Raw genomic sequence first — 24,615 nt, 5'->3', positions numbered from 1 at the left:
GTGACAGAAATTGGGAATAGGGAGATGAGGCTAAGAGTCCAGAGTCTTCAAATTCCCGAATACATACCCAGCGACGGGCTCCGTCTCCCAAGCGGGTGTCCAGTACCCGAGGGACCACGGACCCGCCTGGGGGAAGGGCTCGCGTCCCCCTGAGGCCGAGCGCGCCCTACCTTCAGGTCCAGGTGGAGGATGTACATCTGGTGCATGTGTCTTATCCCCTCGCATATCTGCCTGATGAACAGGATGGTGTCGAGCTCCGTCAGGTTGCAGTTGTCATCGATGATGCGATCGAAGAGCTCTCCTCCGTCCACGCTGCGGGGGAGAGGGGGCGATTCCGAGTCAGCGCCCTCGACGAGCACCTGCTCCTCGCGTCTGCGCGCCGCTGACCCGCCCACCGGATGTGTCTGCAGCTGTGTCTCTCTACCTTCTGAATTAGATGCCTCTGACGGTGATGGCTGTCACTGGAGCCCCACCACTTGCTCAAATGGAAAGTCTCAAAGCCCCTCCCTTGCAGGGGCTGCGGCTCTGGGGTGGGCCCACCTCTGCCATCTCCTAAGGAGCACGGAGGCCCAGGAGGACGCTAGGAAGGCAGGGGTGGAGGGAATTCCAGACTCCTTGGAGGGCCAGGCTGATTTCAGCGATTAAGTGCTCGTGTGGAGCTCATGCTGGATGTTTCATTACCCGAAATTCCTATCGCACAATGACAAGCAAAACCCGAAGTGGGGGCTGGGGGTGGGGAGCTGAAGTGAGTCGCAGACACGGATTCAGTGTTGGTTAGAATGACTCACTTTCTAACTAAACACTCAAGTTTTTATAAAGGTGATTTTATTTTACTTTTTATAATTTTTTTGATGTGGACCATTTTTAAAGTCTTTCATGAATTTGTTACAACACTGCTTCTGTTTTATGTTTGGGTTTTTTTAGCCACGAGGCATGTGGGACTGTAGCTGCCAGACCAGGGATCAAACCCACAGCCCTTGCGTGGTGAGGTGAAGTCTTAACCACTGGGCCATGAGGGATGGCCCCAGAAAGGTGATGTTAAACAGAAGCCTCTTAGCTCTACTTAGAAGAGTCTGACATGAGCTTTGTTTTCACTATCAGGTCAAAAGTAGGACACAGTTCAAGGCTCACCCCTCCAGGGTACCCAGAGCAAGAGTTAAGACAGGGCCTCGACAGTACAGCTCATACGGAGCTAAACCTGTGTGGTCGTCCTGCTGCTTAGCAACAGAATCTCACGTGGAGACCCTTTCCTGAGTAATTTCCTTCGCGCGGCGGATGCAGTTCTGACACATGCAAGTCAGAATCCCGGGGTCCAGCAGGGTCCAGCTGGAGGCAGGACAGGGCGGTGTGCTGGGGATGTGCGCGTAGGATGGGGAGGGGATGGGGGACGCACTACTCCATGACCAGGACGATGTCATTCTTAGACTCGAAGGCGTCGTAGAGCTGGATGAGGTTCACGTGGTCCAGCTGGTTCATGACGCTGATCTCATTCTTCACGTCGTCCTGGGGGAGGGAGGGCTGGTTTAGCACTGGGCGGATGGCAGCCCACCGTGTCCACACTGCGTGGGCCTTACCTTGTCCTTCACGCCCCTGGTCTTGATGATCTTGGCCGCCAGCTTCAAGCCTGTGGCCTTCTCCTCACACTTGTGAACTTGGCCGAAGCGCCCACTGCGGGAGAAGAGGTCGTGGCCCAGGTGAGGCTCTGTCCCCGCCAGGGCCCCGGTCCAGCCGCTGCCCGGTGGACACTGAAGCTTTCCGGCACCCCTCTTTCTGACTTGAGTGAGCAAGCCTAACGTGCCCCTGCTGTTGCCAAATCTCCTAGAACAGGTCAAGTTCTGATACGAGCCACAGGCCTCAGAGTCACCTGGGGGTGATGTCCCGGCCCTACTGAAACAGGAAGGCTGGGGAATACCCCAGAAGCTGCATTTTCACAACATCCCTTGGGTGGTTCTCATGCACCCTAAAATTTGAGGGTTTCTATCGTAGAGAAAATAGAATCTTTCTGAATGCATGTGAATATAACAAGCTAGGTTCTCTAAGCATAAGAATGATACAGGCTATTGGTCAGGCAAGTCAGATTATTTTTGGAAACTGCATATAAATAAATAAGTAATCACAAAATTGCATATAGACACATTTAATCAAAGCATACAGTACACACTTGAGCTTGGATATCAATTTAAATGCACTTCGTAAGGCAGCTTCTTACAAACGTCACCACCTCCCCAAATACACACTCATGAGCAGTCTTCTTGCTTGGTGTGATTCCTGACTTAGTGAAACGGCTGGGGAGCTGGGGGGAGGTCACCCCAGCCCACCCCACTCAGCCACACTCCTTGCACAGAAGCAGATGCGTCCTGGGGTGGGGGTGGAGTGACATTACCGTAAGCACAGCCAAGTGTGACATCAATCCCACCCACTGTTCCAGACGTGCTCTCTCTCCTGGAGCCCAGGAACACAGCCCCGGGCGCTTCAGATGTGGCTCCTCATTAAGAAAGGTCTTTTTCCCTTAATTAGCAATGGCCCCCAGATCGGCCTGGCCCAGCCGTGGTGCCCCGTCACTGCTCAGCTTCAGCTCCTTCCGTTCCTCTGGAAGGCTTCACCCTGCAAGGCCTGGGGCGGGAGGTGGCCTCAAGGGTCCCTGCTGGCCCGCCAGGCTGATAACCTCATGCTAGGAATAACTGACCATGATGAGCAGAAACTCTAATCACCCCACAGGCCACAGGTGGGGAAGGAACCCCAGGAAAATGGAGGGGCCTGCCGGGGCGTGGGGGCCCCAGGATCCTGGCCCTGGGGGGTTGGCCCCGCCGACTCTGTAGGACAAGGGGCTGCGCCTCAACTCGCCCCCGACGGAGAGGAGGTCCCCGCTGACGAGGCCAGCACGCCCAGCTGACCACCCCTCTAAGCTCCTCACTGAGCCTGGGATGGGGCGATGGGCGGGTGGTCCCGCCTGCAGCCGCCAGAGAAGACCCCGCGCTGCCCCGGGAGCTCTGAGAGTCACCGAGAGACCTTGACCAGAAACACACACAAACCCTGGGGTTGCTCCAAAGCCGCTTCTGCAAAAAACTTTCCTCCTTTAGAGAAACGGTGGCTGGCTTGCTACCCTCGTTCCTCAAGACCCTGATAAGCTAATGCTTGCCGTGAGAGTAGGGGGCCCCAGGCAGCGCTGCCTGCTCCGGAAGCCCCGTCCCCCTCGACTGTCCTCACAGGCCGGGGGCCTCTCTGCCATCAGCCGGCTGAGGAGGAGAAAGTTCGGATGTGTCCTGTGACAGAGGGCAAAGGAGCCACGGGATTGGAAAACCCAGGAGGGGCTTCGCAGAGTCAGCCACACCCCTGACCACAGGCAGAAACACGCTCGCTATGAACCACACGTGCTCTCCCTGTGTTGTGAGTAAATGTCTATGTGTTGAATACATGTACAGTTTTCCTGCTCTCCGCCTCTTACTTTACATAGATTGCTGTTGGGATCAACACTGGGAGTCACAGGACCTCTCGGGGGGTCGTGGCTGAAGTGGGAGAGGAAGGTCCCTCCTCCCTGGTGGACTCGCCTCCTCCTTCTTCGGGAAGGGCATCTGTGTGGATGTCCTGCCAGCAAGTCCTTCTGCAGGGCACGTCACCGACCGAAATGAATGGCGGTAACTCACATGGTATCAGTGCAAATGGAAAACCAGCGATAATTTAAAAAAAAAATATTTACTTTGTGCCATGAGATAAACAGCATTCACACATTTCTACGTTTTGCTCCTCAGCGTTCAAGCTTCTAAACCTCCTGGGGACTCACATTGCTTTCCTCTCACTCCGGACAGGACAACATGGGAAGTGAAGCAGATGAAACGTGAAGGGTAGTCACCTCATCAGCCTTTCCGGCATCAGCGACAGTTTTCAGAAATGGTTAAAATCACTTAAAATAACTGTATATGATGTTTCTGGTTCTCTGGGTGAGACTGACAAACATTTATGAAATTCTTAAGATCCATCTCTGTTTATAGCGGCACTATCCACAACAGCCAAGGCGTGGAAGTCACCTAAGTGTCCACCAATAGCTGGGGGATGAGGAATGTGTGGTATATAGATTCAGTTCAGTCGTGTCTGACTCTCTGCGACCCCATGGACTGCAGCACGCCAGGCCTCCCTGTCCATCACCAACTCCTGGAGTGTACTCAAACTCATGTCCATTGAGTCGGTGATGCCATCCAACCATCTCATCCTCTGTCGTCCCCTTCTCCTCCTTCCTTCAATCTTTCCCAGCATCAGGGTCTTTTCCAATGAGTCAGTTCTTCGCATCAGGTGGCCAAAGTATTGGAGTTTCAGCTTCAACGTCAGTCCTTTCAATGAACATTCAGGATTGATTTCCTTTAGGATGGACTGGTTGGATCTCCTTGCAGTCCAAGGGATTCTCAAGAGTCTTCTCCAACACCACGGTTCAAAAGCATCAATTCTTAGGCATTCAGCTTTCTTTATAATTCCACTCTCACATCCATACATGACTACTGGGAAAACCATAGCCTTGACTAGATGGACCTTTGTTGGCAAAGTAATGTCTCTGCTTTTTAATATGTTATCTAGGTTGGTCATAACTTTTCTTCCAAGGACCAAGCGTCTTTTAATTTCCTGGCTGCAGTCACCATCTGAAGTGATTTTGGAGTCCCCCCAAAATAAAGTCTGACACTCTTTCCACTGTTTGCCCATCTATTTCCCATGAAGTGATGGGACCAGATGCCATGATCTTCGTTTTCTGAATGTTGAGTTTTAAGCCAACTTTTTCACTCTCGTCTCTCACTTTCATCAAGAGGCTTTTTAGTTCCTCTTCACTTTCTGCCATAAGGGTGGTGTCATCTGCATATCTGAGCTCATTGATATTTCTCCCGGCAATCTTGATTCCAGCTTATATGTATTACTCAGTCATAAAAAGAAGGAAATAATGCCATTTGCAGCAACATAGACAAACCTAGAGATTATTGTGCTAAGTGAACTAAGTCAGACTGAGACAGACAAAGGCCATATGATATCCCTTATATATGAGGTCCAAACATACGATACAAATTAATTTATTTACAAAACAGAAGCAGACTCACACACCTGGAAAAGAAACTCACAGCTACCAAAGGGGAAAGGTGGGTGGCGTGGTTCTAAATCTGGAGTTCAGGATTAACATATAAACATTACTGTATATAAAACAGATAACCAACAAGGACCTATTGTATAGCACATGGAACTCTACTCAGTATTCTATAATAACCTGTAATGGAGAAGAATCTGAAAAAAAAATATATAGATGTAATTGAACCACTTTTCTGTACACCCAAAACTAACACATTATAAATTAACTATACTCCAATATAAATTTAAAAATATGAAAAATCAGTACAAAAACCAAGAAAAGTAAAAATAGAAAGATGAAACACGTAGGAATTTAAAAAAAGACCTGTGTCTTTGCAAGCACTCTTTCCTCCTTGTCAAGAGGGTGCAGAAGAGGAGCGGCACTCACCCTCCCAAGATCTCGGTCCTGCTCACGGTGTAGAAGCTGTTGACCGCGGCCTGCCTGGCCGTCACGATGCGGTGGTCGAACGGCGCGGGCGGTGCCGGGGCGTCGGCTGGGAGGCGAGAGGAGAAGTGCTGGTGAGAAGCGGCCCACGTGCCAACGTGCTCGTTTAGAAGCAAAACGCGAGCAGCCCCCTGGGTTTCTAAAGATCCAGGGAACACAGACCTTCATTTCATATCGTGATTTGTGGGTCATGAAGGCGACCCCGACACTTGTGAGAAAGCTTGTCAGGACCTCAGCCCCCAGCTTCCCCGGGACGGCTTTCAGAAACCACAAAACAATCAAAGATCTCCACGTAACGTCCAAACAGGTAATGCTTCCAAGTCTCAGTCATTTACATTCAAACCCCTGACACTGTTTGACCCATTTAAAAAAAAACACACAACTGGTAAAGTCCACAATTTTAATTAAAGTAGAGAGGGAAAAAATGAAAAATTTATTCCATCATTGAAAGGTTTGATATTACTAAACGTGACTTTCCAAAATATTTTAGCCTTTATTTAAGACACATTTAAAGATTAAAGGGGCTGCCTTGGTGTCTCCGTCGGTAAAGAGTCCACCTGCAATGCAGGAGACCTGGGTTCGATCCCTGGGTTGGGAAGATCACCTGGAGAACGGAAAGGCCACCCACTCCAGTGTTTTGGCTGGAGAATCCCCATGGACAGAGGAGCCTGGTGGGCTACCGTCCTGGGGTCACAGAGAGTCGGACACAACTGAGCGACTAAACACAAAGCTCAAAGATGAACTTTTCCTGACTAGAAACAAAACACCTGTAACATTGCCTAAGTGCATGTTCTCCAGCTCGCAAATTTCTCCCACTTTCGACCTCCCAGCCTAGGCGTTTAACCTCCAGTCTACAGCAGGATCTGTTCTAAAATACACTGCTGTTTAGTCGCTAAGTCATGCCCAACTCTTTGTGACCCCGTGGGTTGTAGACTGCCAGGCCCTCTGTCCGTAGGGTTTCCCAGGCAACAATACTGCGGTGGGTTGCTATTTCCTTCTCCAGGGATCTTCCTGACCCAGGGGTCAAACTGGTGTCTCCTGCATTGACTGGAAGGTTCTTAACCACTGCGCCAGCTTGCAAGGCCCTAAAATACATAGTTACTTACTAATATTCTTCCAGTACGCTTTTCACTTTTCCAGAGTTACTGTAAAACTTTTCTTGCCATGAACCTATTCATTTCTCCATTTATTCATTATTTAATCACCTACTGCACGCAGCTTCATACATGTGTCCAAAGGCTACAGAGGGAAGTGAGCCGATTTATTCAAAATGTAATCCTTAAACACTTATCTTGTGCTAGGCACTCTGCCAAGAGTTCATATTTTTTTAAGATTCAGATACTGATATTAATCTCTGGGCATCTGATCTGATGAGGACATTCTCCTCTCACACCATAAATGTGCTGCAAAATGAAGCAGCTAGGAAAGATTCCTCATGGTGGCACTTGTCTCTTAACCGCCACCCAAAACAGTGGTGGAGTGACGAACACAAATGCTGTAGATATGTTGTAAGGCATCCTGCGGGACATTAGTCTAAGTGAAATTTAGTCAGAAATGCTTGCTGGAAAAGGTAAGATGCTTCAAAGGGCTGGAATCAAAGTCGTTTCCTACCCAGGGGGGTCTCCAGAGCTTGCTGCCTGGGGGCCTCTGCTCCAGAGGGCGCGGGGGCTCTGCCTTGCAGGGAGTCCCCAGCGCGGCTGGCTTGCGGCGTGCTCCGAGGGCCCCCGGCTCCTTTACCCGCCACGCCTGTCTTGCTCTTCTTGATCTCCTCCTGGACCCAGCTCTTCTCGCTGCCTCTCCTCTTCCCGCCTCCCGAGGCCTGTGTTGCAGCAGCTTTCTGCAAGACGGGTATTGTCGCTGCCTTTCCCACGGCTCGTGACGGGGGCATGGCTTTTACGGAGCTGACACGCCTGGAAAATAGAATCCAGCCACAGCTCTCAACGTTCCCAAGAGAAAACTCTCAGATGGTCACATTTCTGAGCAGGAAAGCTTCCTCGCGACGATGCTTTGCTGATGGGATGTAAGCTTCAAGACAGGGAGCTGGCGATGTCAGGCTTTGGGGTGAGATGGAGCTGGGTGCACCCCCATCATCCCAAGCAGCTGGAGATAGCCCACATCCTAGAGATGCTCCCTAACGACCTCATGGCAAGTCCACAGACCCTTTACAACAGCAGTCATTTTATGACTCCCTAACTAATTTGATCTTCATTTTCCACTTTATTCCTTAAAGAAGACGGAAACGACCGCATTAAAGTGCAATTAAAAAAAAAAGCAATGGTCTCTGAATAGCACCAGCAGTGAGAGGAGCCTCTGCTGGTGAAAGAATTGACCTAATGTCCACTTTCCAACACCTCCAGACGCTACTAAACCCATGTCTTCAGTGATGGACTTCCTTCGTAAGCATTAATGTTTACATTTAACTCTTGAAAAATTAGACTTCTCTACAAATAGCTTCCAAAATACATCATTCAAAAAGGAAATAAGAATTATATCTTCAATCCCTAAAAAACACCATAGATGTTTGGATCTGGGAGCTCTTTGTTTCAAGTAGATACTTGGTTGATCACAACATAGATTCATTCATTTTAATTGGCTGCGTAATTGCCTGAATTTCTATGTGAGACTTCGCAGATGAGGATGAAGCATTAAATAACCTACTCAGTCCTCATAATGCTTGGGAAGCAGCCAAGGTACCATCTGATCAATCTGATCATTGCTCAGTTATTGATCTCAGGAAGAATGTGCTCTATATTGCTAAAAATAAGAAACTTTTACCTGATGTTTAGAAAATACAAAATGTGATTGCTGGTAATCACCATATCTGTCTGTCAGTTGGTAGGAGACATAGAAAGTGATAAATTGCTGGAAAATGTCACAGCAAAAAGAAAAAATAATGGCAAGAAATTCACCACTGGGGAAGCAGCTTCTAAACCGTCATTTTAAAGAGTCCCTTCAGTAATCCTTCAGTATGGCCTTAAACTGCAACGGCTCCTAGATCTACAGAAAGCGGCGGCTGGGGATGCGACCGCTGTAAACCCTACCTTCCATGGGGCTGACCACCGTTTGTTCTATCAACACACTGCTCTTTATGTGAACTCCTGGCCGGCCCTGTTCTATGCGGCATCTCGGATCCTCCAGCTTCTTTAGCTCCTCCGTCGCCAGGCTCTCCCTTAGCACGAAGCCTCTTTTCCTCCCCTTTGAACACCAGACATTCATTTCTATCCGCAGAGCCTCGCTCAGCCCCAGAGCTGTGAGCATCCTGTCGGCTCAGTCTCCCTGGGCATGAAATATCTCTTCCGTCCTCACTCTTTCTCGGCTCTGTGGAATTTCTGAGGGCAGAATCTCCTGGTTTATCGCGGGGTCTTTCTGTCTGACATGTGGCGGAATTTCTCTGAGCTAGAGATGCAGGGGTCTTCTCAGCCTGCTTCTCGTCGAGCTTGTTAAACGATTCTTCCTCAGAGGAGGGCAGGTTCTTCTGGGAAGATCTCTCTAAAAGCCACCATAGGACACAAAATATTTTAATGAAGGGCGCATGTGACCGGTGTCATTCTGGCTTCACAGAATGGCACCTCTATTCAGGCTTCTCTTTATCGGCAGATACACGCTTTGGAAAGCAAAGTAGGAGAGCATGTGGCCAATGGACTGAGGGCCGGGCCCCCAGAGATCCTCTGGTCTGCAGCTAGGAGGACCCAAAGCCAATCAGATAAAGGTATTCAAGCAGCTCTTGACCCAACACAGGGCTTCACGAAAGTGTAACTTCCTCTGGATAAGAATTACAACAGGCCTTGCGTGACGGAGCCCTCTTCATTCATCAATATCTAATCTCACAGAAAGGTTACCTGCAGGGGCCGCTGTCCTTTCATCGGTGGTGGTGGCAGGTGCTGTGTCCTTCAGGCCAGGGAGTGACCACGCTTGCTCCTTAGCCTGTGGGGACACGATGGAGTAATCAGCAATGTGAATTACACATCATAGCAGGATCTGTTGACCACAGTACTCCTGACGCTTGGGGCTGGAGAAGTTTCTATTGTGGGGAATGTCTCTAGAATTACAGGACGTTTGGCAGCATCTCTGGCATCTGCCCACCAGATGTCCACAGAACCCCCAGGTGAAATATCCAAAAACAATGCCTCCAGAAATTGCTAAATGTCTGGTAGACAAATTCACCCCAGATTGAGAACCACTACATTACACAATTCAAACACGGACAAAAATGCCAAAAATAGATAGTAATTTAGAGGGCAGAACAGTCTGAATAGATGAAGCCCTGTAGCAACTAGAGTATTTGAAAGTGAATGTTTTAAAAGAAGTTTTATAAAACTCTGGCATTGTTTGTAGAAGAAGGCCCATCTTCTTGGATAGATTAAAGGATATTGACAATGTGTATGTCACCCTTGACCTCTGCTTATTCTGTCTTGATATTGTTCACATAAAAATCAGAGGCTCTATGTGAATAGGTTTTGCAAATCAGAAAGTAGAAGACTACAGTAAGCATTCATAAAAGAGGCTTCTATGCCACTTAGAACAGACGGCCCCTTTCTAAGGAGATGAGCGTTCTTCTCCCAGTTCTACTTTCTCCGAATTAGTTTACCAAACCCTTTTTAAATACCACATAAAAGGTAAACATTAGCCCAGTCCACCCAGATTATCACAAGTTCTGAAGTTATGCATTATAAATTAATGAAATTCTATGGGTGTTCAAAGAATCAGTCTTTTTTTTTTTTTCACTTTGGAAAGAGCAAAATTTGCCTGTGTGTGACTTACAAGCACAAAATACTATGTAAGTGCAGGTCACAGATGTCAAGACAAGTTATAAGCGTGCTTTTAAACAAGCCAAGAGGCAGTGCAATGGGTTCAGAGCGCTTTCATTTTTCAGATAAGGACCTTCAAACACAGAGGCATGTTTAGTAAATCTGCGGAAAACCAAAATTAGAGATTAGAGTCTGGTAGTCTGGAACTTTCTCTTTTTTAGTGAGAGCCAGGACCATGGCCTTCAGCTTCCCTTTGCGTTCAAGCACAGCGGCCAGCACATCCCCACCCCAAACAGCACGCAACGCTTTCCTAATGTCTTTATCATCAACTTCCCACTAGATGTAGGGCTCCAGTGGGCAAAAAGACAGATTCGTCTCTGAGTCCCTGGCATTTACTCAGGGACTGATGTTGGTGGAGGTGATGATGGCGGCGGTGGTGATGGTGATGATGGTGGCTGGTATATTCTAAGTACTGACTACACACCAGGCACGTTTCTGAGTACATTACATCAGTAATTTCTGGTTCCTCATGGGAACACTTCGAGATATATACTACTAACTCCATTTTATAATACAGTTGGATAATTTCACAGGGTTATATAATTCAGAAATGGCATAACCAGGATTTTAACTCTTAACTGCAGCTGTACTGTCACTCTGAAAAAAGAAATAGAAGATTATAGGCGAGGTATATCATTAATATTGATGGGATATCTACCATACAGCCAGCACCACAGGAGAGAAGACAAAAGGTTACAAGAAAATGCCATCAGATGGAAACAAATAAGAAAAGAAATAAATATTCATCAGTCAGAAGATCAGAATTAATATGGCAGAAAGGAGAGAAAGAGAATTCCATTCAGATTTTGAGTCAGATAAGGTAGTTTAACAAATTCAGATGTCTGATAGCTTTGTCTTTCAATGCTTCTCTTCTGGAGTGAAAATCCCTGGTGGGCAGGTGTTGCTCTTCTGGATTTATACTGGATGGCATGAATGTGATGGTAAAAGCACAGGGGACTCAGGAAAGAAAACTGGTGTGTGTAGGTGGGTTTCAGTCTATCAAAAGACGCAGAATGGATAACGTGGCGTGCTGACCCCAGGTGCTGCCTCCAGGGCGGTCTCCATGTCGGTGGTGGGTGCCCACGACCCCAGGTGCTGCCTCCAGGGCCGTCTCCATGTCGGTGGTGGGTGCCCACGACCCCAGGCGCTGCCTCCTGGGCCGTCTCCATGTCGGTGGTGGGTGCCCATGACCCCGGGTGCTGCCTCCAGGGCCGTCTCCATGTCGGTGGTGGGTGCCCATGACCCCGGGTGCTGCCTCCAGGGCCGTCTCCATGTCGGTGGTGGGTGCCCACGACCCCAGGTGCTGCCTCCAGGGCCGTCTCCATGTCGGTGGTGGGTGCCCACAGGACGCGCTAGGTGCCACGGTCTGATTTGACCAACAGGAGAAGTATTGGCGCTGAGCAAGGTGAGAGCCCAGCTTCCAAGTGAGGCTCTGTTTTTTTTCCCTTCTGTTGTGTATCGGGTACGCCTTCCCCTTTGAATGATGTAAGAAGGTCTTCCCTCGTTGCCACAGCCTGTCATAGCTCGTTTCCCTGTGTCATACTGACATCTAGAGGAGCTTGGACCCGACGAACTCCAAACAGGCAGCAGCTGTAGTTCTCCTTGCTGTTTGAACAAAAACTTCAGGGTGAAGCTTTGACCCCGGGCACCATCCTCGCCCGGGGCACAGACCTTTCCCTGCACTCCACTCTGTGGCACCGCACGGCAGGCCTGCTGAACCCATGCGCAAGAAGGAAAACGTGCTTTCCAGACTGCTGGTGGCCGGGCAGGAAAGCCCCATCAGGCTGCACCACTGAAGACGGGCTCCCCGGGCGCCGCTGACAGTCTGCATCCCTAAGCTGGTTTACGGGATCGCCGCGGCTCTCTGTGGGGGGATTATAGCTGCCTCAGAAAACCGTTTTCTTAACATCCCAATGGGACACGACCAAACTAACTGCCTGTATGCTGAGCTGAGGGTGTATTATTGCTATTGAGGGGCCAAGGTGAGCGAGCACTCTGGGTAACTTTAACCAATGCCTTAGAAAAACAAAAGCAAAATTACAAAAGCTGTAATGTTAAATTGTTAAACTTTGGTTAGGCTCCTTACAGGGGAGAGAGGAAAACAGAGCCTCAAACAAGACAAAGGAAAGAATTTTCACAAGAAATATTGAAACTCGGTCTCCTCACCTGCTCCTGCAAGATAACTGTAGAGATCATCTGTAAGAGAAATCTGGTTCTCTTCATCTTCGGCGCACATGCAAACTCTCTGGACCTTAAGGAAGAAAACTTCCTACAGTCCCCGGCAGATACAACCTGCTGAGCAACGTGCCGGGCCTGGCAGGACAGGGCAGGACCAAACCTGGGAGGGAAGTGCCAACCTGGACCTCAGAGCTACTGGGCGGACACCCCCTGGGCTGCAGAAAACATCAGGGACAGTCAGCGGTCACAGGAGAACACGACCCCGCCAGGAAGACCAAAGCCTCTTGCTGTGTCCACCAAGGAAAGATGACTGCTCCCAGGTGTGTGTCAAGAGAGAGGCCAGAATCAACGGTGCTGGTTCAGGAAAGCCTAATGGGCGCCTGTGTCAAGGGCAGAGACCTGGATCATTTTACCCTCATTTGATTACAAGATGAATCAGCAGTTTTGTAAACAGGCAGCACAGCGCCGGGTCACTGCCCCTACGGTGAGAGAAGGTGGGTGGGGCCTGCCCTGCTCAGATGCGCTCCCACTCTTCACGGAGAACAGACTTGACTTACTTCACACACTTTCAAGCTTTGTCTGGGCTTCCCAGGTGGCTCAAGTGGTAAAGAGTCCACCTGCCAACCTAGGAGCCGCAGGAGATTCTGGTTCTGTCTCTGGATTGGAAAGATCCCCGGGAGGAGGAAATGACAACCCACTCCAGTGTTCTTGCCTGGGAAATCCCATGAGCCTGGCGGGCTACAGTCCATGGGATCTCAAAGAGTTAGACACGACTGAAGCCACTGGGCATGCACATGTTGTCTCATCCCCCAAAACCCCTGCTATAGCTGAGTGACCAAGTGGGCCACAAGAAGGTCCTGAACAGGCGTGTAAAGACCCAAGGTTTTGGGAGAGGCCAACCCTTGGTTTGCCCTTCCAGCTTGGGGACCAGGTTGTGGACTAGAGACACTGACTGTTGAAAATACACCCTCTCTTCCACTCTCCTCTCCAGCCTGCCTTTGTTGATTTAAAAGAACTGGTTAGAACTAATCGGGAATAAATTAAGACTCTTCTCCTAAAGATCTGGGCTGGCAGAGTGGTAAAGAATCTGCTTGCAATGCAGAAGATGTGGGTTCGATCCCTGGTCTGGAAGATCCCCTGGAGAGGAAATGGAAACCCACTCCAGTATTCTTGCCTGGAGAATCCCATGGACAGAGAAGCCTGGTGGACTGCAGTCCATGGGGTCACAAAGAGTCAGACAGGACCGAGCGACTAAGCAACGACGGCCTAAGATCCAGGCACACGGGCATGTGGATCATACAGACTTTACTTTCCCTCTTACTGCTGACAGACACACTCACCTCAGACGTCTTAAAGAGGTTCATACTTTCTTATTTCCTTCCCTCCACCACCTCTCCTGTCTTTCCTAAGCAGAAAACGCTGGGCCCTCTGCCCTTAACTGCTGCCTTTCCCAGGAGCCGCCAACGAGGCTCTGCCTAGCCACCCTCCGGTCGCCCTCCACCCTCTCACCTGCCCAGATCCTCCTTTGCTCTGACCTGCTGCTTCTCAACCACCTGGGCAGGGGGCTGAAAACCATCAGTGCCTGGGTGCTCCCGAGAGCCTCATAAAATTCCAAGAGTGGGTTGGAGACTGACATTTTGACCCCCAGCCACGCCCTGTGCACTATAAGAGCTGCCAGGTTTGGGAGCCGGGGCTCTGCCCACTCGGGGCCCACGCCTCTGGCTTCTGGAGGACTTTTTGGTTGCTCACCACCCTGGCAGCCCCACCGCAGCATGAACGACAGTGAGACACTGGGGAGGCTGTGCTCCTCAGCCTTGCCGTCTCCCTCCCACCATCAAGGGTCTTCGATCCTCCCCAGGATGGATGATCTAGCAAACTGCTGCCTCCTCCTCACCGGCCACCAGGGACACACGAGGAACGAGTCTAGGGGCGCTTGCCCAGCAGACCACAGACCCCTCTCCAAGATGATCTTGCAGGGATCTGGAGAGGGAGGAGCCAAGGAAAAGCCCACATTCCCACCCACATCCCTTGTTCTCCCCTGAAATCCTCGCCTTGCTTCCTGGTCAAAATGTGGCCATCGCAAGGGACTGAATTCGTCCGTGCAAATGCCGGTGAGCAGAGAGGAGACTGGCTGCAGTGGGGAACACTGCCTCCCAGGGCGTGGAGTTATTTGTACGCTTCACACAAAAGTGAATCTGAAACCCCCAGTCGCGGCCGCCTCTGTCCCCAGAATAGCACCTGCAAAGTTGCTGAGGAATGGCACCGGTGGGGGGGGTGTGTGTGTGTTAATAACCAATTTCAAACTCAGGTACAAATTGGATTTGAGCTCCTTGATGTGCATTTGATTAAAATGAGTCTTACTTAGTATAACTCTCTTATACAACACAAGACCCGACCTTGGAATGTTTCCACATGAAGTTTACAGGGTTTTTTCATCACCTAATAAAACCCTTTGATTTTTCTCCACTGCAGACAGTTTTATAAGGATTCATTTCACGTGGTGTTCTCCGTATGCGCTTTAATTTTTATTTTATGTTCGCTTTTATCGCTCCATCTCCTGTGTCCTGCTCCGAGGAAGCGGCGAGCGGTCCAGCCCAGCCCCCTGGGAAGCTGGCTCACGGGGGTGGGTGCGTTCTCTGGGGAGCCCAGCATTCTCCAGGGGGAGGGTTGTGTAGCCCCTGGGCTTAAGGGAAGTTCAGAGATCCGAGCTTAGAATCACTGAGCAAAATGCTGCACCTGCCATGGTTTGCCTTTCTGCAGCTTCCCCAGGGCAGCAAGTTTTGCAAGCATATTACAAAGCAAAGTGGCTTTAAAAGGCGTCTCTGAGAAGTCTCTGAACTTGGAATGTTATGCGAATGCTGTAGATATACACTTGTCTGTGATGACTCTGCCCAGAGGTTTAGTTGGCTGGTCCCTTCTACTCAGAGTAGGTCTGTGTCCAGCTCCCCCGAGACCTTGTCAGCAATGCAGACCACGCAGACCTTGAGTGCAACTTGCCTTACGTGCTTCAGACGTAATGAGCACTTGCGATGATGGGAGGAGACAAGGTTAGAGGCGGGTGCTGGCACGGTCACATTTTACTTCATGAGGGTCATGAAACCTAATTTTCCAGGAGGCAAAAGCAAGCCGCAGTGATTTCCTCTGAAACATCTGATTAGCTTTCTTTGTGCATCGCTGAGCTCGACGCCACACCAGGTGCCCAGTCAGTGCCTTTGCTTCGGACACTGAAGCCCTTCCCTGCACCTGTCCTGGGACCAAGGAGCCCGCCTACACACGGCCCGCATGCTCTAACGCCCCTGCGGCTCTCAGCGTCTGCGAGGCCGCTGACTCTGGACTGAAGCCTGTGGAGTTAAACGCACTCTCCGAATCTTTGTCTGCTGGTTGAGAAACCGCTTCTGGGGGCCCTTTCCAGGCACCTGCGTCCTCGGAATCGCTCTTCTGCCGTGATGATGATTTAATAACCAGATGCCGTGTGGAGGTGTCCTGAGGGCAGATCACAGAAACGTGTGTGCTTGTTTGTACGTGACTCTCTTTCCATTTCTCAGCTGGTGAGGGAGTTGCTTCCACAGAGCTGATTTCTCCCCTCTGCCTCGGGCCCTGTCCACACGGAGGAGGGTGATCTCTCGGGACCTTTATCAGGAGACTCGCATCTCCCCTCTGTCTGAGGGGAATGGAGTGTGATGAGGCCCCTTCCCTAGCATTGCTCAGGGGCAGGGGCTCTGGGACTGACCCCTGAGATGCGCACTTCAGCTCCTCTGTGAATTCCTGGTCTCGGGCAGTGCTGGCATTGAGCCTGTCCACCTTGCTTCAGTGGGAGAGAACAGATGCATGGACCGTGGGGGAAGGAGAGGCCGGGACAAATCAAGAGAGCGGCGTGGAGACACATACACACCACGTGTAAGAGGGAGAGCCCGTGCTGTGCTCCGTGACAACCTAGAGGGGTGGGATGGGCTGGGAGGTGGGGGAGGCGCAAGAGGGAGGGGACACATGGATGCCTATGGCTGATTCACCCTGATGTCTGGCAGAAACCAGCACAATATCGTGAAGCAATTATCCTCCAATTAAAAATACATTTATTTTTTTTTAAAAAGAAAGCGCTATCCACTGATTCCAATAAGAATAACAATCTCTTGTTCACAAAAAGATCGCTTCGTCCATGAACAAAACTAATACATGTGGAAAGGTAGCATTTTTCATTACGGAAAAAATGCTTTTTATTTTCCACGATGACCAAAGACAGAGCAAGGAGAAACCTACAAAATTGCCTTAGATGAAACACCACAGGCTTAAATCAGACATTTTAAAGGAATTGAGATAATGAAAGTACTTTGCTTCCCAATCTGGTGGGTTGGATACGTCACTGTTTTGTGTTCCCAGCCACACAAGTCACAGTGAAGGAACACAGTGTTTTAAACGTTCAAAATAAAACAAGAAATAGAAAACTTACTAAATCATAAAATGATCTAGAACTTGAAGAGACCTTGAAGAGCACGTAGGCCCAGTCAGCTCAGCTGAAGAGAAGAGAAATGAGAGTCTTTTCAGCTCCACTCAACTGTAGGAGCTTTTAATCTTGTGTGCTAAGTCGCTTCAGTCATGTCTGACTCTTTGTGACCCCATGGACTGTCGCCCACCAGGCTCCTCTGTAACGGGATTCTCTAGGCAACAGTACTGGAGTAGGTTGCCACGCCCTCCTCCAGGGGATCTTCCCCACCCAGGGATTGAACCCATGTCTCTTTCATCTCCGTGTCTTGCATTGGCAGGAGGGTTCTTTACCAAAGAGCACCCAATTAGCGGAAGCATTTCTGCTAAAAGCGATGGTTCTTGTGAGTACTGGCTACTTCCCCCACAACGCCGTCCTCCCTAAAGTGCCAACTGGACTCATGCGTCACAGACTGTGCTCTCCTCTCCTCTCACTAAACACCCGCCCACCGCAGTACCGTTTCCAAATGTGCACACAGCTCTCCTTACCCGCTGTGTTACTACACAGCAGGTCTCTAGACGCTTAGAACAGGCAACTGCAGAATTGTTTTATGTTATGAACCGGTATAAACAGAAGCATTAATCTGTCTTTTGGTATCGGGTCGCCAGAGTGAGAAGGACACAGGTCCAGTAAACTTTAAAGTGACTACTTTTGTTTGGAGGGAAAACTTCTTCTCAAATAAGACCTAATAGTGGGGATTAAGGAAACTCTGTCAGTGCCTGCACTTGTATCCAAATGGAGTAGATTGGGGCTGGACAGGGTCTGAAAACGAGGAGGGGCTGGCCTACTTTCCTGGGCTTGTGGGGGCCCACCTGGAATTCTCCGTGGGTTTCCACAGGAAGCAACACAGCACCCAGCTGCTCATCCATCTTCCTGGAGACTGTTGGCCAGACTGCCCCCGGAAGAGCAGGAGATAAATCAATGCCCACGAGGAGGCGACAGCTGGCCGCAGCCCACGCGGCACTGCACCCGCCTGGACGCAAGCTGCAGCTGTGGGTATCCCAAGCCCAGAACTGAAGTCTGTTTTCAGTTACAACCTCGTATAAACCTCGTCTACGCTCACTCCACGCCACTGCAGCCCCTCCTCGAGTTTAATGAGCTCTTTCTTCTCTGTGAACCTGACTCACACGAAAGATAACCGCACTAGGTGACGGGTCACGAGCAGAACGCTCACGTCTGCTCCACCTCCAGGCCGACGCCGGCAGCCCGTCCTCTGTTCACTGCGACGCGCGGCGCGCTGGAGGCTCACACGCTAGGCTACTTCATCCAACTCCAGAAAATACATCTAAGCTGTGAAATGAGAGACTGCTAAAAGAAAAAAAAGTTAGAAGTAACTTTTTCCAACTCTTCTGGTCATGTCTCATTATTTTCATGTATTAAAATTTAGGCAAAAGTCTAAATATACTTGAATTTCACATTTAATGAGATCAGTTCAATTTGGCGTTTAACAATCACTATAAAATTTTTCATTTTGATTTAATTCAGTTATAAGCAATATATTTTTCAAGCTGACCTCATTATTGCTGGGGTACATTTACACAAATATGTGACTTGCTGTGGCTGCGTCGGCCACGTCTGAGCCTGGACGTTGCTTCACCCGCTAGCACTTGGCTGCTGCTCGTTTTCTGCTCACTCCACAAAGCCACTCATATCGGCACAATTTTCCCTATTTAACACAGAAGTAGTGTTATTTAAAAATAAATAAGCTCAGTTTCTCGCTTAAATGTTATAAAAAATATTAAGTCCTTTTTATGAGTCTACTCTTAGTAGCACCTCAAATTTTTTTCTCTCCTAAAAGTAATAACAATTAATGTCGAAGTCAAATGTGGGGCTTTTTTTTTAATTTTAAAGAAAATTAACCAGATGAGGATTCCAACTCCTATGAAAATCCATGTTCTATAAAATAGGGACTCCAGCTGCAAAAAAATCCTTAACTCAAAAATTCTAGAATGTAGGAATTCTTTTCAAGTGATTAAATAACTAAAACTATAACATGGATATATATATATGTATATATATTTAATGAAACAGCATACTATTCATATGCATTTCATAATCATCCATATTTTTACTAAACCTTGCTCCCATCTATACTGATTTAACCAAATTCATGTCTGAAAGTATACATAACCTTTTCCCCCAGGTAACCTAACATCATTATCAAAATTAAAAAATAAGAATTTTGATAGAATTAGTCTCATCTTTATATCTAAATATACTGCCTCTAAACAATGCTTTAATAATTCATAATGCTAAATAAGTTTCCTTACTAAATTCAAGTACTAGCCAAAGAACACCAGCTCCGAAGCTGAAGCTGGGAAAGCTGACTGAATCTATAAACGTACTTACGCTTAGAAATAACAAAAATGTGTGCTTATGAGTCACGTTCTCTGATGAAAATTGTTTTTTTAAATTTGCCTTTAAGCATTATATTTTGTTAGCTTCTCTTCAAGTCGTTTTTCAAATCATTTTTTTCAGAGGATACCAAGGAGTTGATCTTAAAGTTTAACTTCACAGATCTGCCATACAGTGTAGCCTTTGTCGTCGTGAATTTCGGCCCTGGAAAAAGAAAAAAGCCACGTGTCCCGTTTCCATTCCCCCCACTAACAAGACAGAAGGAATTGTCCCCTCTCGGATTTGCTGTGACCAGGCCATCGGTCTCATTAGCCCGAGCTAGCACAGGAGTTAATTAGCTGCTAATAGGCTCAAGGATTCTGCCAGCGCTGGGCTTCTCACAGGGCTGTGTTTTGTTTATATCCAGGACTATATGTTCCTTCCACTTAATCTTTTGGCGTCTTACTTTGTACTCCAACTCAAATTAAAAGCTCTGGCCTCCTCCCTCCACGGCTGCCTCAGTGCAGAAGTCTTTATTAAGACCGGGTTTGTCTTCTGGCTAGGACACCTCAGTAATTTTCCTACAGAGCTCACATCCTTGAAAATGCTATCTGGTTTCTTTCTAAATGAGCATCTCTGATAGGTCACTAGTAAAAATATCTAACGGTTTAGCCTCCCTCCATCAGCCACGCGCCTATCAGATGGCAGACAATCCCATCCTCGCAGGCGATGCTGTGCCTTCATCTTAGACCTCATCGCAGCAGCGGTCCTCAGGGTCCACATGTGATCAGGAGCTGACAGCTGTTTGGCGCGTCTTCCTGCCTTGGCCATTATCACGCAGCTCCCAGCTTCTCCTCCGTGTGCTTGACATCTGTGAGCACCGAGCCCCAGTTTTTTCTCCTTGGAGGACTCACGGACACCTTCAACTAAACTCTACACAAATGAGCTCAGAACTCTGTGTTTAATCCCATGATTCCAATGATTACTAGATCTTACCATTTTGTCATGGTATCAGGATTTCAAACCGTACAAATCTAAAATGAAACCCACCATCTTACACTTGCATTGGCTTGCCCTCAGGGGTTCCAGTCTCCATCCACAGTGCTGTGTCTTATTTGTGGAGCTGCCAGGGAGGCGTGGTGTCCGGCTCAAAGAAACCCAGGGCCAGGCCTAACCTCACGCTCGAGTCCCCTTCCTCCCACTGGGCACTGTCTTCAGAGGAGCCTCGCCTGCCTCAGACCCAAGGCCGTGGCAAGCTCCCCAGTTCAGGCGTGTGACCAGCACCACCAAGTGAGCAGAGAAAAGCAAGCGGGAATCCAGAGACACACCGCTGTGGATTCCAGCTGGGAAGACAAACCCTGCAAGGCCTGCTCCTGGCTGACAGGCCCCGATGCTGGGCTTGGGCCCCAGGAGGCAGCAGCATTCTCCAGTGGGGAGTCCGAAGGGTTTAAGGCCTAGACTCGGCTCTCATACACGATCAAACTTGGAGGGGCCAGCAAAGCCTGGCCCTTCTCCTAGTCTGAGGCCTCCCTGGGTTGTGGGGTGCCCTGGTGTGGGAACTCGGGTGTAGGAGGCCTCCTGAGAACTCAGGGTGCCCAGGGGCTGAGCATCACCTCTGAGGACCGTGCAGAGCTGGGAGCAGCATCTGTGATGGCAAGATGAGCCAAGGAGCCCAGCGCCTGGGCACAGACACTTCTTTTCGGGAGAATTCTAACAGGGAGAAGTTCCCAGGGTAAAGCTCCGCTGTCTCAGGAAGGGCAGAGATGTCAAGGCCACTTCACAGCTCCCGCTTCTCCCCAGGCCTGCGGGCCACAGACCCCCACCACTGGCCCCTGGGGTCCTAAGGCCCGGGATACCTCGGAAAGGAGGCGCAGATGCTTCCAACTGGAGGTCATGAGAACAGGTTTAAGGTCGAAATGTACCCTACAGGACAGCGCCCCGCGACCCCACCTGCAGAATAGTCACCTGGAGAGCCTCTGAAGCACCCCAGCCCTGGCGCCCCATCCCAGGCCAAACCGCCAAAGTGAGAACCTCGTTTCAACCCTTTCTAAAGCCTTAGACTTATGAGGTTTAGCAAAGGAACACACAGGACACCCAGTTAAATTTAAATTCAGATGAATGACAAATAATTATTAATGTGTGTCCCTTACCAAAAAAAATCGTTCGTTCTCTGAAATTCCATTCTAAGCGGCGCCCTGTGTATTTTCTTGGGCAGCTCCTGTGAGTAACGCACAGTCAAGGGTGGGGAACAGTTGCCCTGGGGTTACCTCCTCCAGGTCCTAGCCATCTAATTTGCAAACTTTGTCTTAAGCGGAGAGTTCTGTCACAGCCAAGACTCCTCTGCAAGGTCTGTGAACTAGCGTTTAATTCACCAAGCCTCTATGGCACGTGCCTGAGACAGCCAGGGTGAAGAGACAACCAGCAAGACGGTGTCACCATCGTCCAAGGACTAGCCGTCCAGAGGCAGGATAGAATAACAAGTTATTTCTTATAATTTCTTACAGTTCTTTAAAATATTTACCCAAATAGTAATTGATCATGTTGACATGTCTGTTTATCAGAGAAGTCCATTTGGAGCAAAACTTATAGAAATCAAGCCTTGTTTTGAAAACTTTTGGATGGGACATCAAAGCTTCATTTTTAAAAATTAACCACTTGTATGTACTGGCTTAAAGCTTCCCTCATCTGTAGGTTTTCCGGTCCTGAAAGCCTCCCCTGGAGATGTGAAGCCGCCTCTCTCACGCAGGCTGCTCTCAGCTGTGGAGCCGGGCCTCCCCGGGAGACTGGAAGCGCGCCTTACAGTGTCTTTAACACTGGAGTTTAGATGCTGCGCAGGCTGAGACGAAGGGCAAGGTCACAGCACAGCCTGCTTTACTTAGGGTCCCTCACAGATGCTCAAACACTTTGGTACTAATTGTGTCCCAGGTACTGAAATCTGCTGGCCGTCCGTTTTCCAGATCGCAGTGGTGCATTTATTCTCATAATAATATCTCTCACCCTAACTGGTCTGGAGGTGTGTTTTCTTGAGTGCCAGGGAGCTGGTCTGCACACAGCCACGCACAGGAGTCAGGGCGGGAACAGAGGGCCTCCGACCGAGCCACAGCAGGAAGGACGCTGAGGACCACGGCCCCGGGCTCTGTCCTGGGGATAGTTCTCTAGCCAACCACAGCATCACCGCTCTGCTGCTGGCCAGTTCACATGCCTCTGCATTTCCCACAAGACACGGCAAGAAACTGAGCTGTGGAAATTTATCTAAGTCACGGCACTCTCACGTCAGCCAGTTTAATAACTCAGGAGAAGAAAGAATGAGTTTAGCACAACATTTCCTTGATGAATGCAACTTACAAATTTGTGGAGGTATTTTTTAGCAGTCCTTGTCTTCACCCTCAGATGGTCCATATTCTAAATATCCTCAAGTCACCAGTTACTTCCAAACTTCCTCATGAAATTCTCTTACCTCTGGCTCAGTAAAGATGGAATGAAATGAGGGCAAGACTTTTTATTTTCAAACTGTGTTTGAGCATGACACAGGAGGAAACCTGGTTACCCTTCAGGAGCTTCTGCGTGGGGAGTCAGCCCAGGGCTCAAGAACACACTCTCACAGGGTGGTATCATCTGAGAAGCTGTAAAGTGCTAAGATGCTTTGGAAGGGCATCTCATGTGTAACATTATCCACTAATTAAAAACTATTTTTAAGTAATGCTAACGTTGGGTATCTCTGGTTTAAAAGACATAAGGCAACATTTCGGGTCTGTAATTTTTAAGTAGGCTCTGGGGAGTCATTTTGAAGAGCGACCTAAGAGTGACCGATGACTGTTTTTCCTTGGAAACAAAAGCTCTTTCCTCCAGTTGTAGTATCCTTGACAAAGAAGGTGCTTCTGTAAAGATATAAATAATCAATCAAAGGCATACATCTTGCAAGTAAGTATATAACATGTCAGAGGTAGCATGTGAGGTGGGTTTTTCTCCTCTTTTGTTTTAAAGCAGAAAAGGACACGCTGTGAGCCCGTCTATTTGAGGAAACCTTCACCGTGTTCCCACTAACAGTCACGAAACCTGAAACCCCCGGGCGCTGACTCTGCTGTCCCTGGAACAACAGCTTCATCATGCCCCGGGGCTCACTCTCAGCAGGGGCCACCTGAGCCGGGGATGACCTCTGTGGAGCGACGCCACCACGCTCAGCTGGCCGCCTTTGTCCATCAGTGGTGTCCACCTGCTGTGTCCATGAGCCCCGGTGCCCCGGCCACTCAGCTCACAGAGAGCAAGTTCCAGAAGACAGACTGGTTATGCGTGGGTTTGTGTTTGTGCAAGTAGCCTGGGGAGGGCCACTCAGACCTGTACCTACTTCAGGCCGCCCTAAGTCCAGCTGGGAACCACCGGTCACTCAGAGACCTTCTCTGATGACACAGAACTTCCCGTGATCTCTGACTCAAGCTACGCAGAGCAACAAGAGGAGACCCAGGGCATTCCTCAGTCTATGGCATTCATGCTTGGAGACATTGGTTTTAACCATCATGAGAGTCATCAGCAGAGGTCTCTAGCCTTAAGCTGAGCAGAGTTAACCAGCCTTGGTCTTGAAGGCTTGTGAGGGGCACTAGGTGGCACCTGCCAAGGTTAGGGAGGCCCCAGGGCTGTGCCCATCCTCATAGAGCTGGTCTTTACCACCAGGGTCCACAGAGAAAGGGCCAGATACAAGCTGCCCTCTGCCACTGCTCGACAGGGTACTTTGCTTGAAGCCAGAAAAAGTCCTGAAGAAAGCAGGCTCTTCAAAGGCATGAAATCCTAACTCTGGGAGGGGACCATCTCTGTCAGATGGATCACTGGCCCACAGTCAGGAGGCTGGATCCTAGGGGTGTTTCTGCTAACCAGCTGCACCCCCTGCGGACAGCGCTCCACGTTAGAGACGCTGGCTTATCGCCCCTAGTTTTAAAGATCACTGAGGGGCTGACATACAGTGACGAATGTGGAAGTGTTTTTGGAAAAAGAAAAGCATCACAAACACCAGCTTGATGCAGGGTCCCCAGAACAGCCGGGTCAGCTGTCTGCACAGACTCCACCGCCCGGAGCAAGTCCACCTCCTCCCGGGAGGCGTATCCATGCCTGACCCCGACACTTGGAAGAACACTCTCTCGTTGCCATAAACGCCAGCACAAAGCAGTCACCAGCATTTTGTTAGAGCAGGCCGTTCCCACCCAGAGTCAGGGCACAATTTAACACTCAGGAATCCCCGGGGAGGTCGCTGGGGGTCAGCCTGGCGGGGCGGTGCAGCA

General features: G+C 49.4%; 1 protein-coding gene and 1 long non-coding RNA gene across 15 annotated transcripts in view; both read right to left on the bottom strand.

Annotated features, from left to right (window-relative positions):
* MYLK4 (myosin light chain kinase family member 4) overlaps positions 1-24,615 on the bottom strand; it is a 70,606-nt gene that overhangs the window by 16,859 nt on the left and 29,132 nt on the right. For 6 of the 13 annotated variants that reach the window (XR_015152640.1, XM_086370486.1, XM_086370485.1 and 3 more), the window contains 7 exons: positions 9,385-9,469; positions 8,587-9,034; positions 7,157-7,455; positions 5,489-5,594; positions 1,575-1,668; positions 1,394-1,503; positions 171-312 (listed from right to left, as the gene is read on the bottom strand). Coding sequence is in view for 11 of the 13 variants with exons in the window: in XM_086370486.1 (XP_086226612.1) it covers positions 171-312; positions 1,394-1,503; positions 1,575-1,668; positions 5,489-5,594; positions 7,157-7,455; positions 8,587-9,034; positions 9,385-9,469 (1,284 nt within the window). In the remaining 2 variants the exon portion in view is untranslated. Of the gene's footprint in view, positions 1-170; positions 313-1,393; positions 1,504-1,574; positions 1,669-5,488; positions 5,595-7,156; positions 7,456-8,586; positions 9,035-9,384; positions 9,470-12,519; positions 12,605-24,615 lie in introns of all 13 variants that reach the window. The other 7 variants (XR_015152641.1, XM_086370491.1, XM_086370493.1 and 4 more) reach the window with 3 other exon arrangements.
* Positions 16,721-19,570, bottom strand: LOC147347865 (uncharacterized). 2 transcript variants are annotated; one of them, XR_015152643.1, is made up of 3 exons: positions 19,361-19,570; positions 18,525-18,677; positions 16,721-18,319 (listed from the first exon to the last, which is right to left on the bottom strand). It is a non-coding gene; the product is annotated as an uncharacterized LOC147347865 (long non-coding RNA). The 2 variants fall into 2 exon arrangements; XR_015152642.1 differs by lacking the exon at positions 16,721-18,319 and having other exon boundaries at positions 18,414-18,677.

This window comes from Bos grunniens, chromosome 23 (genome assembly GCF_055505025.1).
Source record: "Bos grunniens cultivar Pamir isolate PY7600 chromosome 23, Bosgru_T2T1.0, whole genome shotgun sequence".
Classification (NCBI taxonomy): domain Eukaryota; kingdom Metazoa; phylum Chordata; class Mammalia; order Artiodactyla; family Bovidae; genus Bos; species Bos grunniens.
The sequence above is the reverse complement of the archived record's forward strand: the minus strand, read 5'-3'. Positions and strand labels throughout refer to the sequence as shown.